The sequence below is a fragment of the Sebastes umbrosus genome, chromosome 14, assembly GCF_015220745.1.
Source record: "Sebastes umbrosus isolate fSebUmb1 chromosome 14, fSebUmb1.pri, whole genome shotgun sequence".
In the NCBI taxonomy this organism is placed as follows: Eukaryota; Metazoa; Chordata; class Actinopteri; order Perciformes; family Sebastidae; genus Sebastes; species Sebastes umbrosus.
In genome coordinates, this window is record NC_051282.1 from 11,103,507 (window position 1) to 11,121,928 (window position 18,422).

The 18,422-nt window shown below is 39.6% G+C and overlaps 1 protein-coding gene across 6 annotated transcripts in view; it reads left to right on the forward strand.

Annotated features, from left to right (window-relative positions):
• Positions 1-1,667: 1,667 nt before the first annotated feature.
• The window catches only part of LOC119501627 (meiosis inhibitor protein 1), a 71,689-nt gene continuing 54,934 nt past the window's right edge, over positions 1,668-18,422 (forward strand). For 4 of the 6 annotated variants that reach the window (XM_037792104.1, XM_037792105.1, XM_037792106.1 and 1 more), the window contains exons 1-7: positions 1,668-1,786; positions 1,963-2,120; positions 3,205-3,328; positions 5,901-5,951; positions 7,601-7,674; positions 8,341-8,446; positions 15,840-16,049. In XM_037792104.1, the coding sequence (XP_037648032.1) occupies positions 1,977-2,120; positions 3,205-3,328; positions 5,901-5,951; positions 7,601-7,674; positions 8,341-8,446; positions 15,840-16,049 (709 nt within the window). In that variant the 5' untranslated portion in view covers positions 1,668-1,786; positions 1,963-1,976. The remainder of the gene's footprint in view (positions 1,787-1,962; positions 2,121-3,204; positions 3,329-5,900; positions 5,952-7,600; positions 7,675-8,340; positions 8,447-15,839; positions 16,050-18,422) is intronic. The other 2 variants (XM_037792107.1, XM_037792108.1) reach the window with 2 other exon arrangements.

The following is an 18,422-nucleotide window of genomic DNA, read 5'->3' on the forward strand; positions in this document are numbered from 1 at the left end:
TGTTACACAGTACAACGCATACTGCACACTGAGAAACTATGAGATTAGCCTGCTGCTCACACTTGTGAAACACACTCAGACCGAGGCAGAGCTGCACTTTATGTCGCGCCACTGCTTTGATGTGCAGCGAACTCTGTTTAAGGAGAAGTAGAGAGACATTATAAATTGATATGTTGGTAGTGGTTGATACTCGCCCCCACACTCCACACTATATCATCAGATAGTTGCATCAGTTGCCGAGAGGCATTTGTTGTCATGGTGATAACCAAATTGTGGCCTTCACTGCTAAATGATACTGTGAAACAAACCCATGCATCCCACCATATGCTCACAGCATATTATACAGCGATGACATTCCCTTGAGGATAAATTGATGATGATACATCATTTTGAAGATAATTTATGCCTTTTGCTCCAATATAAGATATCAGCCTATCCTTGAACTTCAGAGACTTTTGATACACTTACACTTTTGATAGCACTGCTGCATAAATGGCAATGAGAAGAAAGGTGGGGCCTAAGTAGCTCTTCAGGCAATTCAGGTTAAAAAAAATGTGAATATGATAATATGGCAAATACAGTATTTCCATGAGAAGTTTTAATAAGTTTATAAAATAAGATAATGTTAAGTTTGTACAGCCTGTGCCCTTATCACTGCCAACAGTAATACTATTTGAGATTACACCTATCTGTACTAGTCATTTAGTGTGATTTAACTGGGAAGCATTTAACCAAAAGCTCTATACACTGATGAAATGTCATAGTTGAAATTTAAATAGTTATGCAGTATGCATACATGTTATTCTAACTTTTATTAGCGATTCCTTATTGCCTGGATATTATGGAGTAATAGCCTGGAATAATTATCCACAATTGTTCACCACAACACGACTTTCTTATAGAAGAACACTGAAATAACAATCAGGAGTGTTATGTTATGTTATTTTTTTATTTTACCTATCAATTTGTTTTGACTGAGTTGATCTCACTTATATTACAACTTATAAACAACAAAAAGTGAATGCAGAACGTAAAAAGAATTAGTAGAAATATAATGTTTTATTTACTTTGAATGTAAAGTTATTTTGCACTAACCATATAATGGTTGTCCGTGTTTGCAATTAGGAACATTCGTGGAATGTAATTTGCAATGTGCAATACTCTTGGCACTTTATTCCTTTATTCTTTTATCTCGTCTTGTTTTTATTCTTGTATTTGTTTTTATTTCAAATATTTGTATTCTTGTACTTTTATTGATCTTGCACCTCCCCATATACCACCTATACTGTGTTCCCTCTGTCATTGATGATTGTGCAGTATGAATGTGTATATGTCTCGGTGGACTGCAGAAACTGAATTGCCTTTCAGGGATAAATAAAGCTATCTGTATCTATATAATTATTAGCATTTTTTTTTACTATGTTCATTTAATTTTTACTTAAACCATTATCTTGTAAAAACTTCTATAACATAATGTAAAATAATATTATCAGTACCTTTTATATTCTTTGCAATTATATTTGTTTTTGTACTTACGTTGTAATATATTATAATAATATTACAACGTAAGTACAAAAACAAATATAATTGCAAAGAATATTTACTTTTTTTTCAATCAAAACTTTATTAAACAACATATTGCATTGTTTAATAAAGTTTTGATTGAAAAAAAGTGTGCCCGTGACCTGAGCGCGCGCAACTGCTAGCTAAAACCATGGAAACCATGAAACTGTCGTTGCCTAGGCTACATAACTGTCTGCTACATCACTTTTTAGTTTAATTAATGGTGAGTTTACTGACTTGGATAGATGTATTTGATGTTATAACGTTGTCAAAGGTATTTTAGGGAACACTTTTTGGGAAAACCTTCAACTTATGTTTGTTTTTGAGGAGCTAGGGATAGCTAGCGTTTTAGTACTCACCTGCCTGACTTACAAAACGATTTGATATCTGTTTCAACAGGTGGAACGACCAAAATGACGAGCGTGGATATTATTAATGACAAAATCCATTTCAGGCATGACCCCAAGTGGAGCGGCCGCCTGGTGCCTGCAGAGGGAGGCGGGCTGCTGCTCTGTGTGGCCTGTGTCATTGAGATGATTGACAGTGAAGATATAGCGGTGAGCAGGGTCTGAATTTAACCTTTGTCCTCACCTGCCACTGTGGCAGGTCACTGGACATTTCTACAGGCCACTCATGTTTTCTGGCTGCCACTTCTGAAATCTAGGTAGAAAGCTTTAAAACTGTAAACACCGAGTCAGTGGTACCAGACTGAAGAATTATGGAATATATCATGTAACCTTAATGCATGACATTTCATTTTACAGGTCTGCAAATTTCATGGTAATTAGGTGATAATTAGCAAGCTACCTATTTGAAATTTCTCTGGAATTACTGCCAAATTACCCCAATATTTACCTCAAAATTGATAGAAAATTACTTTATTATATACATTATTTAATAATTATATGCTAAAATAGTATATAATGGTTAAAATAGGCTTGAGAAGAGGCGGCTCCAAAACCAAAACTAATAGACTCTTCTCATCAGGCACAGATCTCACCATTGTGTGACTTATTGTCTAAACAAATGCAACCTGGTAGATCATGTCATGATTCAGGGAGTTTTTTTTTTTTTTTTTATGAAATGAAGTTATTTGCTAATAATTATCTTTTTCCCTGCAGACATGGAAATAAAGCAAAACAATTAACTTTGTATTCTTTTCCTGGAAATGTATTAAATAAATTACCAGCTATTGAGAAATGGCGGACCTGCAAAATTAAGTTATCATATATTTAATGTAGGCTTTTAGAATTGCTTTTTAAAAATGATATTTCTTAATATAAGGAAAACCTGTCTGCAGTGGTGGCAGGTTACCTGAAATGTTCACCTGCCACAGCCAACATTTACCCTGTATTTGGCAGGTGGCAGGTGCTAATTTCATGCCCTGGCGGTGAGGAATAACTTGTTTTATCTTACCTGAATATGAAGCTTTCCTTAACACACACCTAGCTGTAACTTATAATACACCATCCAGCCAAATAGTGCAATGATTATCTCCCAGCATTTCCTGTCTTAAGTACTTTTTTAGGATTTACCAGAAAGTATTCATGGAAAATAAATCATCCTGTTAATTTCCCTTGATGCCCAGGCTTTATTTACCCTCCCATCTCTCTCCCTCCTCCCTCTGTCTCTGCTGTACAGTCAGTGAGGAAATCTTTTGCCTTGTCTGGCATCAGCGGGGTGCTGAAGTGTTCTCCGGGGGCCTTGAGAGAGCTGCTCCGACAGGACCACAGAGTCTCTCTGCATTTTACAGCTTCCCTACTGGGTGAGAAATAGTAGAACATGCAGCATGGGATTAAGATGTGAAGGAAGGACTAGCAAGAATGATTAGCAAGGACTGGGCTTTCATCTCTCACCTGTTCTCTCTCTGTTGGCACAGCTGATAAGTCATAGTGTGGGTATGTGTTTGGAAGGTTACTTAACAGAAAGTGTGACTGAACATTGCACAGATCCTCCATTCAATATTGACCATAACTAACCAGCACTGGTTGTTCTGGACATCTTGCTGGCTTGAGTTTGCAAGTATGAGCTTCCGTCTTGCTCCACTGGGTCAGTCCATAGTGGTGCTCTTGCTGCAGTCACATCGCTGCTTTTCTGCAAGGTCAGACTGAACAACCGAGACAATAGATTTTATCACATTACCTGAGCAGCACGACACAGAGGTATTCACAATATTCAACATAATACAGTTATATTAAAAATAAATTCACACAGATAATAGAGTTGACCTGCTTTTCTTTCATTTTATAGGCATAATGAAAATACACTCTTGCCATCTGTGGTTCAAACCAATACATTGTATTCATTAAGTACAGGGTATTACATTTAGTTCCTGTTGATATAATTGATTTTCGTTTTTCCTGACCGCTAGATTAAATCAAATGCGAAATTGTATTGTCATTGCATAGTTTAATTATGTAAACTACTTGATTGTCTAAATACAGTCTAACTATTCTCTGCTGACTAAGCTATAAGCAGAGTATAAAACTGCATACCAATGCAATTATTACATATTATGATATGATTGAATCTATCTTGGATGTATAAAATCATCAATATTATGACAACCACCTGGTAAAGTCATCATGCTTGCGTACAGGGAGAGTTGCTTTACTAGTCCTGTATTGTTGTTAGTACTTTTCGGCCAGGCCCAGTACATTATCCTTGCCACAATGAATTATTAAGTCTCCCATAGGACATGTTATGAGGATGGCAGGTAAAAAGCACTAGTGTGTTAGTTTATAAAATTCTTACTCTACAGCTGCTATAAGTATACCACAGTGTGTTTTTTATGGAACCATCCTCATCACAGGATATTACAGATACTTACCTCCTCGCTGAATGAATTTCATGAGGTTATTGCAGCATGAAGTATTATGCCATTTGAGCTCTAATCAAATTAGGGAAATGAGAGGATATGTGGCAAAATGGTAAGCCGTTAAAAGCTCTGACCAATATAACAAGACATTAAAAGAGCCATTACAGTGCCTGTGGGATGGTCTGCTGAACTGAGCTTCACCATGTGCCAATGAGAGCGTAATCCAATATAAAGTATGCCTTTCATCTCCCCCACCACACATTGTCCTTTTTTACATGCTTGTAGGGTAGTATTTACAGACTCAGCCATTACAATCATTTATTATTTTTAACACGCTTGCTTCGTGACATGACTTTTTTGCTGCTACATGTGTTGGAAATTCTATAAAACTAGGCCCTGAAACGCCAAGCCGACAAAGAAAAGGAATACTCGTACATGGAAAAGAAACTAACTAGGTTTAGAAGTATGGGAGCTTGACAAAACAGAGGATACAAGGTACAAGGAGATTCATATTGTTGAGTGTTGAGGTGTAATTGATCATACTACAGTCTGTGTACCCAAATAGAACCTGTGTGACAGTCACAACAGTCACATCTACTGCATCTTGGGTTAACAGCCCTGACACACAAGCCGACAGTCAGCCGTCGGACAGTTTGGGGCCGTCGGGGAGCTAAGTGGTGAGTGAGAGTTGTGTGAAAATGGTCTGCAAATGCCGCTTTATTTCATGTATGTATCATAACAAGGGCTTGTACTGTATGTCCACAGTCCTCTGCCTTACGGTTGTGGAGAGTTATTTCCTCACGCAGGCGCACAATGTATGTGGTAGTTGGCCGTTGGCTGTCGTCACTGCGGTGTGTTCAAATGCAACTTGTCGGCCAAGACAAAGGTGAGGTGAGGCGACGCAGCAGTTGGCCGTCATCGCTTCTATTTCTTTAAAACAAAGCGGCGTTTGCCGACCATCTTCGCACCACTTTTAATCAACATTTAGCTTTATTCCAGATGGCCATGTTGTTGTGAAAATATGAAAAATAGCAGAGCCTTCTGTGTGTGTCCTCTTGACTTTACTCGTTTGCTTGCTTTCCTCTCGTCCGTTCCTCTTCTCGTGCACTGATTAGTTTAAGATGAACAGACAATCAGAGGGATTTCTCTCAACCTCAGGCATGGGCAGACTAGAGGTGACGATGCGAGACACACCGCAAAAACTAAACTGACAGGCGCTCACCGACGGCCCTAAACTGTCCGACGGCCGACTGTCGGCTTGGTGTGTCAGGGCTTTTAACCCAAGATGCAGTAGATGCGACATTTGTGACTGTCACATAGGTTCCATTTGGTTACACAGACTGTACAGTATGATCAATTAGACCTCAACACTCAACAACATGAGTTCCTTTTTCATGTATGAGTATTCATTTTTTAGCTTCCTTTTTCTTTTAATACCTCTGTGAGACCTCTGTATATCTCATTGTTTTTATGAAGTATGCTCTTTAAATCTAGCCTGTCATTTCTTTTCTGTCCTTAGGGATGCTTCACACCATGAAGGACCCAGCCACTCTGGAAAAGGTTGACCAAGGTGAAGAGATGCCTCTTTGTGGTTTGGATGATATGTGTGTGTGTGTGCGTGTATGCACCCATACACCCTACTCACATTACACTCACACAGACTTGTTATGTAATTGTTGTAATGCAGACAGTGTGAGAGTGCACACAGGCTATGAGTCACTCTTTATCTCAAAGACACGTACATGATAACTCTCTTTGTGACTGTGATAATGGTCACTGCTGGTTACTAAGGTGATCTTACATTTGCTCCACATACCAGTTTCTAAATTTAACATTTTTGAAGGCTTTGACCTCATTTCATTGATATTCATTCACTGCTCCACTTTGCAGTACCTTTTCTCTTTGTATTTAATGATCAGTGTAGGCTGCTATATGCAGATTTGTTTGTCTGAATGTTGGCCTCTCAGTGAACTAGCTGTTTTTAGCGCACAGTCAGATTCGTCTCACTGCAGCGAAGTCCTCCAAAATGCAAAAATGTTTGGCTAAGTACAAATGACAGAATGATTTTATGGTAGCTGCCTCAAAATGCCTCGGGGACCACTTGCTGTAATAGTTAGCAGAGTGCTTGAAATTTGACACTGCTTTTGCTCTTTGCACAGAGAATGTGGGAAGAACCCATTTTGAAACTCATTTGAGCCCTATAAATAATGCAGTCATAATGTATGTGCATATGAGGAGAAATGAAGAAGGGGATGAGAAAGCCAGGAATCTTCCAGAACCTTTCTAACATCAGCTAAGCAGTCATGTAAAGCAGCCAATGTAATGAGAGCTTTGGTTTTAGCTGAGAGGTACTGTAAACCTGCATATTGCCCTTATAACATCAAAACAGTGGGAAACTCCAGGGTCTGAAATGTGAAGCCAATGCGGAAGTGCCTTAAACTTGCATTCTTTCTAATAGCCAGCAGGTGGCGACTCCTCTGGTTGCAAAAAGAAGTCTGATTGTATAGAAGTCTATGAGAAAATGAGCCTACTTCTCACTTGATTTATTACCTCAGTAAACATTGTAAACATGAGTTTATGGTCTCAATCGCTAGTTTCAAGTCTTCTTCAATACAGCATGACGTTCATTTAGTAAACTATGGTCCCATTTAGAGTCAAATAGACCAGGCTACCTTGTGATTGACAGGTCGCTACCACGGCATTGGGAGTTGTCCGTGTTTTCGTCTTACAAATGAAAGTTAGTTATAACCTTTTTGGTCGCCTAAAAATATCTTATTCAGCATTCGGTTGTGCTTAGCTCCAAGATGGCGGATGCCAAAATGCCAAACTCGAGGCTTCAAAACCGTAGTCCACAAACCATTGGGTGATGTCACAGTGACTAGGTCCACTTACAGTCTATGCATCAGAAACAATATGGGCTATTGGTAGCATATAATGACTTCAGATCTAGTCCTATAATCCCTAAGGCACAACCCACGTTGTCACTATTACTCACAAAATAAACATTGATTAAACAACATCCATTACTCATTGATATTAATAAATACAACAAACTATTATTTAGTTTTTCTCTTTCTCATAATTGCAGAGATTTTCCTATAGAAGTGTGAAACTGTACTGAACTGTGATGTTTATTTAATGAATGCTTCTCTTTGTTTTTTATGTTTGATGTTTGTGTCTGTGTAAACGCTTGCGTTTGTGTATGTTTGCGTGTGCCAGTGCTGGTTCAGCTGCTTTTGGAGCTCCAGTGTGAGCTGTCGTATCGCTTTGTTTTGGATGAGATACACAAACAGGTGAGTCGAACACATTTACAGACATATAGAGAAACACCTGCTCATATACACATGCAGGCACAGGCAGAACACGCATCAACACCGTAAAATATTTAACAGCGCTTGTAAAATTAACAACATATCCTCCCAGGGCCGTTTGGCAAACAGACTGCGTGCTTGTCCCCCGTCTTTCTGCTGTTGTGTCACCTCTGGGGGAGACAGTAGTGGAAAAGCCCCATTCAGCTGCAGGTGGATAATAGTAAAGCTGTGTATACGGATGATGACAGAGGGGTATAACACCAGGTAGAGGTGCCGACAGGTCTCATATATGTTACTAGAATAGAGCCTGATTAGAATGTTTTAAGGAAAATACTGGAGTACTGGAAAAAGAAGCAGGTTACCTTTCTGAGTTCTGAAAAACAACTGAATTATAGATTAATATGTAAGAGATCTGGAGTATACATTGGGGTGTTGTAGTACTTATAGCTGGATTTATTTTAAACATAATATAAAATGAAAATCATAGATATAATGGTGGAAGTCACATTTTTTTCATGCCTGCTGTGCTGCTACAATAATAACAACTATATAAGATGTATAGGACATATGCTGTGAAGCTTTAATGAATATGTGCCTTTACATTTTTGTATATCTATTGTTATCGATTTTGTGCACATCTCTGTCCAGCTGAGTGACCAGCTCTGTGTGAAGGGTTTCCAGCCCACCTTCAACTTCTTGGGGAACCTGGTGGAAGCCGTCCCCAACGTGGCCCACAGTCTGGTGACTCAGTATGGTGAGACACTGCAACAGACACACAGTCGCATCTCACAGTTAGATATACAGGCACTGGTGTACAAACAGCAGCGTGCATGCACTAAACGCTGCTGTTTTGAAATATAAGAGTCCACTTTGGTGTCAACATTGCTTTGTTAGAGGCAGGGCTGACCTGCATGTTTCGAAGCATCGACCGTTGCCATGGTATTCAACCTACAAATCATATCTATTTGAATGCTTTGTTTTTTCATTTTTTTTCATTTATTATTTATAAGTATGTTAATAATAATGTATAAATCCCCAAATAGCCCATGAAATAAGGAATAATCACACAACATTATTTATTATTCCTATTCAACATTAATTATTATTATTAGTTATTCTCAGAGGGATATCGCTGTTTGTTTTGTGTAGAGGTGTGTGTGTGTTTACAGTAGTGCGGCAGCGGCACTGTCCCGGGCACTGAAACAGGGGAGATGGAGACCGACAGACTGCTCTGCGAAGCTTCGAATACCTTTGAATATTTCACACCAAAGGTTCGAAGCCCAAAAAACAGTATTCGGGAAAGCCCAAGTTAGAGGCTCACAGCATTCTGCCTGGTCAAGTTTGTTGATACTGGATGTCGTGCTGCCACCCCATGTAAAGGCAGATGAGGTGGTTTGTCACTGTAAAACTTTTAAAAGGGATGTTGAAAAAAACAGGTTGATAAGCCGGAGTAGTGCAAAAAAAGTGATGTTTAGTAACAAAAAATTCAATGAAACTCCATTTAAACTAAATCAAAAGAACACCAAACAAAAGAAAACTGCAGCCTCACAGCAAGCTGTTCACTCTTCTCTCCCCTCTTACCTCTTAACAGTGCCCAGTCCCTCCCCTCTAAGAGGACATAACGAGGCAAACCTGGCTGCACTCTCTTTGATTGAGCTGCTGATCCACCCCAACATCCCAGGCAGAACAACAAAATCCCATGAACCCACAAAACAAACCAAACAAGCCTGAGTCATCCATACACACTACTTGACAATTTATCAAATAAACTTAAACATTGGACTGAAATCAACAATTAAGCAGACACAAAACACCGTTCACCCCGGGGAACAGGGCCCAGTGAAAAGGGAGAAAGGCAGCCTTTTCACATTGGACAAAAGGGTGATGTATTATTTATTTAGTTACTGAGATATTGGCATTTAGTGAGTTGCATATAGGGGTGGGCGATATGGCCAAAATATTCTATCACAATATCTCATTTTATGTCATGGTAATGGTATGTATCACGATACAGTAATTGTTCAGTGAATCCAATTAAGAAATGCTCAAAATAACCGTACCATACGTCATCACATTTGAATATATTCTTCTTTTATTTGGAACTTCCATACAAACAAAAACAATAGCCTCACATTAGACAACACTTGAGTTAAAAACAAAAGACTCAAAACAATAAAACTAAAATTCTTTCCAAATGGAAGCTTTATGGTTCCTGAAAACAACAATTTCAAGTCTTTTGAAGGTTAACAGGTGCAAATAAATACCAGCCTGACTTGAGTCAGTGCAATAGCCTATACAAATCACACAAATTTGTATTTAGAGTGTACCAAAAGAAAAAAAGACTGACCTTTCCTGCAGGATTTGCTCATCTTTCATTTCAAAAAGTTGACACTGTCAAAATAAACTACAGCGTGCAATTGTCTGGTAATTATCTAGCCAGAGTTCTTCCTCATCTTGGGTAGGTTGGGATGCCTCCTCCTGCTCTACTCATGGCTCTACTTCACTCTCTTCCTCCATGTCTGCCCAAATCACGTTACCTTGCGAGGCAGCTGGATTTGCGAGATCTCGCAAGATTAGCTACCGCGGTGGAAACGGTATATCCAAATATCTACCGGTGGACACATTTCTACCATTGCATGGTATATACTACCATATCTTTTACGGGGAGAACAGCAAATCCATAAAGAAATTTGGTTTGGGTCGGTTTTATAAATGCAAATGAGTTCGGATCAGGTCAGATCTCAGATGGCTCATCATGCTCGTCACACCTCTCATGTCTATCTTCTGTGCCATCTAAGAAACTGGATAGAAAAATAATACGACACACTGGGGCAATTCGCCTCATAAGCTGAGACCCACATATATATTAGAAATATAACAGTTCACCTTGAATGTAAGAGAAGGATATGAAAGAATATTTAATTTTCAGCATCCCTTGTTCTCTCTGCACAGGGATATCCACAATTTAATCACAACAGCCTATTTTGACCTTTTCAATTACATCCCTAATGCATAGAAATAGTTGTACTGTGTCCACTTTTAAAAAATAGTCATCCATATTCCTTCTGCTTCTGAGAAATGTGAAAAAGTCACAAAACTGTATTTTTCATATCCTTTCCCCTGCACTTTCTCAATTCAATCTCTCCAGCGGCGATGACCTTTTCAATTACGCCCCAGCTGCATTGAGATATCCGTGCGGCGTACATACTTAAAATTCTATCTGCATTGCCAATGCCATGCCTGCTTGCTGAAAAAAGCTACAAAAGTTACAAATACATGTTCATCCAACCTTTCCCCTGAAATTGCCCATATATATATGGATATATTTATATGTTTTTGTACAATTCTGCAGTGTAGTGACGCATAACGATTTAATCTCTCCTACAACTACCTGTAGGATGTCTGTCTCATACTGAACCATTACGCCTCTCTGTTTAATGGGCGCCGTTAATCAACGTCAAGTGTGTGTGTGTGTGTTGTATTGTGTTTGTGTCATGCCTGAATGCTTGTTTTTACAGGCGAGAGTGGATGTAGCAGCAGGCAGCATAGTTATTTTACTATGCTACGTGTGTCCACCTTCATGTATTTTTATGAGTTTAACAAGCTCCCCTGAACAGCCTATGGTGGTGGCGGCGGGTTGTTGTGATGCTGATGAGAGATGCGGGCTGCCTCTATTGACTGTGTGTGCCTGTCTGCGGCCTGTCACTCAACAAGTCTCTGTAGGGCTGTTTGGACTAATGACAACAGCACGGCAATGACAACACAAGCCCAGAGCACCCGACACATATCGCTCCCTCTCTGACTTGCTGTCTGCCTGTCTATCTAACTGATTAACCCCTCTGTTTTTCTCACCCCTTTGCTTTTCTCTGCCTGAATCTGTCTTTTATTCTCTCTCTCTCTCTCTGTGTATTGTCTTACTCCCTTAGGTCCTAACTGAGGATACAGACAAATGAGTGAGCAGGGAGGGAAGATGAAGCATTAATGAGTTAAGGAAAGAGGAAGGCAGGCAAAGATAACAAGGGGGGAAAGGAATATAGTACAGGCTGCAGTGTTTCTCACAGGTTGAGATGATCAGAGCTCCAAAGTCCAACAGTGAAGTCATTAAGGACATAATATCTCTACACAGACTACACATTAATGCACCATTTTGGCAGATCAGTCTGCACTTTCAGCTTTATTTCTATGCAGACATTTGAAAGAAAAATGAATAAAAGTGGACCAAACGAATGCATTTTATTAGTGGGAAACACTGGAAGCTGAAAGTGTAAAAAGCCATAGAAAGGCTTAGTCAAGCAGGCTGAAGAAAGAGTGAAAAACAACAGAAGAATACTGTAGAAAGCAGATCACAAGACGAACAGAGAGTGGTACAGTAGTTCACAGCATCACAGTAAACAAGGCAAGCGGAAATGAACCTTTGTTTTTCTCTTTTTAGAGAAAGCAAAAGAAAAACGCTTTTTTGTTTCAGTTCTTTGTGCGTCTGTCTCTGTGTTTGTATTCATGTGTCATAGAATGTGGTGTTAACAATAGTAAGGCTTTTATTTTCCACCCATCCTTTTACCACTCTTAAATTGCGTTCTTCCATTTCCGTCCTCTGCTTGTGGAGGTCTTATCTCCCTCCTCTCCCCCTCTCCTTTCTTTGCTCTCTCCTCTCTTTATGCCTGGCTCTCATCTTGGCCACCTCATATATTTTGGTTTAATCAAACATGTCTGGAAGCCTCTCCTACCTTACATCAGCTCCACGGAGCAGCTGGGTTCGGGCTTGGTTCTCCTACTCTGTCATCTCTTTCTCTCTCTCTTCTACACCCGCTGACTCTCTGTTGCTCTGTCTCCTTCCACCTCCAGTGCTGCCAGGCACTTAAACACTGTTTATTCCTCTGTTCTCATAGACCCTCTTTGCTTCTCTTTCCTCTCTCTAACCACTTCTGTCTCTCTCTGTCTGTGTCTCACCTTCCATCATGTGTACCCTTATTTTTCCTTTGATTCTGAAATACTTATTATAGCTGTTATGCAAACACTCATGGTTATCTTACTGTGAGTAAGATAACCATGTAAAAATGGTGAGGAACATTTATGCACAAATTCACTTTTCTCATGAGTTATAGATAAAGCCTATTCTGAATTGGGTCGCGATGGTTTGTCATTTTTAAAAATAGGGTCCCCATAATAAAAGTTTGGGAAGCACTGATTTATAGTATATTCTTGATAATTTATGAGATACAAAATGAGTTATAAACATAGTTGATGATATCAGAGTGCTTTAGTTGTAGTTAAAAACTACATTTACAGAGCTACTTCCATTTGAGTCACTGTGAACCATGTAAATGTCTTCATTTCATTAGTACAGTTTGTTTGGACATTTCAGGGCAAAAACAATAGTGATGTTAAAGAGACTAATTCTTTGTTATCCTAAAATCACATACTGTACATGCACAAAACAACTGTCGGCCATGTGCAACAAATCCACTCTGTATATGTATCTATAATTCCTCTCTCTCCATGTCTTACTTTTGTCCTTCTCAACTCTCTTTTCCCCTCTTTTTTTGTGACTCTTCAGTGGATGGCTCTCTCTCCCCACTTCTGTCTCATACTCTCTCACTCTTTCTCTCTTTCTCTAACTCACTCTTTCTGCCTCTACCTGTCTCCTCTTATCTTTCTCTTTTGCACCATCACTCTCTCCATGAGTGTCTCTCTATCATCTGTCTTTCTCTTTTTCCCCTTCTTTTGATTCTGAATCATGCTCTCTCTGTCAGAGAGCCAAACCCGTGAGTCTCTAGCTCCTGTCTGCTGTGCTCAGAGAAGAAGAAGACTCCTGTCCTACGCCTATGTATTTTTTTAATCTCCCTTTCTCACTCTCTCTTCCGCCTGCCATTTCACTACGCTCTCTTCTCAATAGCCTATCTTCAATCCTTTAATCTTCATGGCAACTTTCCCTCCGGTGTTGGCTCTGCCATTATCTGTCACAGCTAAAGCGGTTGTTCAGGTGAAACTCACAATCACACTTTGTTCCCAGCGGTTTGCTCCAATTCCATGTTGTCATCTCGCTGCTCTCATTGTTGTCTGTGCTTTCTTTCACAATATATTACCTTTAACTCTCTTCTGGATATCTTTGTCTGTTCCCCCTCATCTTAAAGGGTAACTTAGGTATTTTTCAACCTTTCCCATGATTTTGTGTCTAAGTGACTAATGGGGACAACAATTTTTTTTAATTGGTCCAGTATTGAGCAATCATTTTGCGAAATCTTGCAGCCTCACCCATATTGTCGAAATCAGCTAAATATTCAGCCATGATATTGAAAATATTTTAGATAACACTAAGCTACGCTTTCTGTACTCCAACACAACAAACTCTTCCTGGCACTCCTCTCTCCACCTCTCACTCACGTTTCCACCATCATCTTTGTGCAACAAATCACCTCTCGCAAGTTTTCAGAATGAGACTTCTCCTTGAGCGAGACTTGGTTAGACTCAATAACAAACAGATCGGGTCTGGAGGCTTTTATTGCTTTATTGACAGAGACAGAGATAGTTTTTGAAAAGGGAGAGGAGTTGACATGCAGCAAAGGGCCACAGGTCAGATTTGAACCCCAGGCCGCTGCAATATGGACTTAGCCTTGATACATGGGGCGCCCACTCTACCAGGTGAGCTGCCGCAGCACCCCTTGTCAGACACTTTTAATAACAATCTGAGCCTGTCAGTGGCAAAAACAATCACCTTTAGTGGACGTAAATTGATTGTGCGCATTTGCCAGGATTACATTGCAGCCTGTTTCAAGGCTGCCTGCAACCGGCAGTGCTCCCACTCAATTCTGGATCAGTTTTAAAAATTGTTGTCCCCATTAGCCACTTGGACACAAAAACATGAGAAAATAGGGTCCAGGTTGAAAAATACCAAAGTTACCTTTAACACGGGGACTGCCAGGCTCTTTAGGGGTACTATTTTCTTCAAATCCCACACTAAAGAGCGTCTGTATCCTTTTGTTCGTGGTGATGGGACATTAATGCCTCATCAGTCTCCCTCTCTTTGTGATGCCTCAGGCTATGCTGCTGTGTTTCCATAGCACAGCAATGACATCAGTCGATACGCAGCCCCCACACACCATACACAGCTAGAACCTACATAAATTACTGGTATACTCTTAGCAGTGTAGAATGTGCTATTTTCATATCATATCTATTTTTTAGAAAAAACTATTTTCACGCCGCCACCCGATGCATTAATAGTCCATGGCAAAGCAAAAGTACCGGAACAAAATGTTGTTGTTGAAAGGCTAAATACCAACAAATATGGATTGAAGCAGAATATTTCATTAGATAAAAACAAAGTGTGAATTTTGGAAATGGTTACATCTACCTTTTTTCAATACATTTTGACTTTTGGACTGAAGACTTGAGACAGTTACAGAGAGAGGACGGAGCACCGCGTAGCTCACTGTGAGAGAGAGAGAGAGAGAGAGAGAGAGAAGGTGGACTGCACGCAATGTTTCTGTAAGTTATTAATAATAATTAAAATGTCAACGTTATGAATGAAGCGTCAAGCTATTCAGTAAAGCCTTAATCATATATGCGTATAGTGCACACACAGGACAGTGGTTATAAATGCATGTGAGTGAACATTGGCGTGCAAATGAGTATCTGTGTCCCATTCATTGTCTCAATGCGCTTATAGGGCCATTATGCAAATGCATCAATTCAGCTTCCGGAGGAGAGTTGGAGTAGAGGACCAACAACCAACTGGTGCTATCCCTGGCGTCTAAAGGGGGCTTTTGTCATAAAAAAACCCAATCTATTTTGTTTTCTAAATGTTATTCGATCAATATGACAATACAGGCATGTGCAGAATAGGTATTTAGGAAAAGTCAGGGCAGGGCTATCGTACACAATGTAATGTAATTCAAATTTTGGAACCACAACGTTAAATGGCGTGGGCTATGGCGGTCCTAGTATTAAGATATGGGTATCTGTAAGACACATAACTAGATTAAACACACTTTATTTGATTTGTTGCATTTATATGTAAGATATTTATTTGCTTTGGTTGCACTAACCCAGGTTTCCCTCATGATCATGAATGTATCCTTCATTTTATTCTTCTAATCCTTCGGTTTGTCTTTGTGTTTACTCATCTGTCTCCCATCTCTGTCCACCAGTCCCCTTACTGGAGCACCTGTGCTCGGCCATGCTTTACCCAGATGAAGCTCTGAAAGCCTCGGCCCTGTATGTGTGGATCAAACTGTTTGGGACAGCCGGGGGCTCGGTTGCTCAGTCCTTGCCCAGTGCCATCAGGGAGAGAGTGTGTATCCTGTTGCTTCAGACTTTGGCCAATGCCAGCTCCCCCCAACTCATCAATAACTGCGTTGGTGAGAAAAAAACATCTGTCACGTATTTTATTATTCAGCTGTCTGGAGCAAAGCCAAGATATATTCTATATTAAAATATTCTTCTTGAACTGAAAGTTTTCATGACTTTTTAGACATACTTTTTTCAAAATGACTGTGTAAAAGTATACTCGAGAGCATCATTAGCTGCCTGGACGGAAAATGATTGGCCTCATTTAAATTTATTGAGCACTAGATAGAATAACTGAGATTGAGTTGCTATCTTCTAAAGGTTTGAAGTTGTTGAGATCAGTACAGCATGCTTAAGCTCAGGCAAGCATGAAAAATACAATAATGGAGCCAAGATAAGGGGAGGATGTTATTAAAAATGGATGAAAATTTGAGCTGAGCACAAAAGCAACTAGTTTGGTGACAGAATGAGTGGATGGCTATTATGAATTTGTAGTCATGTATGAGACATAACCTCACTCCCAGCTGCCTGGCAGAGCATCAGGGCGAGAACTAATAGAGTGTGGACTTAAAAGAGGAGTAGAAGACTTTATAGTGGCAATTATGTTGTTTTACATCAGTTGAATTTGCCAACTATTGTTTCATCATAAGAGATCTCCACTAGTTGGAAGGGGTTATTAATAATGAAAAAGAGCTGTTTGTTTGTTTTAGATAAGCTAAAAGGCATTAAATAACCCGTCCATCATCATCTTTCTCAGTGAAGATCCAGAATCTACTGAAGGGTGAGGCTCGATGGAGAAAGAGGAGGGATTATACGAAGATGAAAGAGTGTTGCTATCTTGTTGAAATTATGAGTTATAAGGATAATAAGCACATAATAAGCTCGCCAGCGTGTGCAGCGGGTGATAACCAGAATGGAGTTATTGAAAAGGAAAATCATTATTATCCTCTAGAAAGTTTAAGTTGTTTTATCACTGTATTAACTTTGGAGACAGATGGGATGCACTGTGGGTTTGTAATAGAGGTGTGAGGTCAGTTCACCCCAGCTTTTAGAGTAGCTGCAGTTGAGCTTTTGCTGTCGTTGTTTGTGTAATTTTTAGTTGATTTAATCTTAATAGGCTTACCCTCAGCAGCCCCGGTGAGAGCAGCAACATGGAGGAATTAAACTGGATTATTATTCATTTTCTTCAGCGCTGTATTATGTCGAGTTTTCAAGATATTTCCATGAAAAGAAAATATGCTTTTTATAATGTTTAAAAATGATTTATTGTGTTTTGTTTTATTACTTTGTGTCCAGATGGCTGGAAAGGAAAACTAAATCCATGCAGCAGGGCAACATTTAATTGCTAATTACATAACTGTTTATTGCATTGTGTGTTTGAGTTCTGATTTGTGTACAGTATGAATTCAAACAATGTAAAGTGGTTTGTACACATCCAAATCCGTTGCAGGCAGGTGCTGGACCAATAGAAGACAGCAATGAAAATATAAGTAAAGGTCCACACACTGTAGCTCCCTTAAGTGCAATCGTATCTGCTCGAAACATCACTTGTGGAGCTACAGTGTGCAGCCTATATTTATATTTATAGTATGAATTTATCCTAATCTTCCTTTTGTGGATCCTTTTTCCAAGATTGATTTTTATCACTGCAAAAGTTGTCTGATCATAGAAATATATAATAGGAGTAGAACAGACACTGAAGTGTTTTTCCGTGGTCATTTGACTAGTACAAAAGGAAATTGCGATTGTTGTTTGCTGTTATGGTGACAACAGAACACACATCAGTGGGGCTGTAAGGTGTGGTCGCAGCTCGCCTGGAAGAGAGCGGACAGTGTAGCACGAAAGCATGGTGGAATTAGAAAGCTAGCTAACTAGCCAGCCGTCTGGGGGACTGCCCATTGTTCCAAAATTCCATTTCTCCGAAAATACACACTCCGTGCAACACACAGAACCACATGGCTAATTATTATGCAGAATGATGTCATCGGACCTTCCCATCTCCTTGCCTTGAATGCCTTCGTTGGTTGGATTAGTTGGTTTGGTTTAGGCATGAGGAGTGAGATTAGTTAAGTTTAGGGCAAGGATATCAGGGCAAGCAAACCAGAAGCAGAGTCATGTCTTCGTCATGGTAGGGAGAAAAATAAAGCGACTAGGAAGGTCCGATGATATCATTTTGCATGATAATTAGCCATGTGCTTCTGTTCAGGATAATGGGCTGTCGGAACAATGGCATGGCTGTCCACTAATTAGCTATCTATCTAGCTAATTCCACCATGCTTTAATGGTGCACTGGTTATTGAAAATTAGCCGAAACAAAGTAAACTCATTTGGCGACAGCAATGTGCTTTACTACGCTGTGACAAGAGTGTGTGGATGGAGCATTGAATTGTTAAATTTCACTCATTTACTCTCTCTGGCTCTCTATGCTTCGTAATGTTACTATT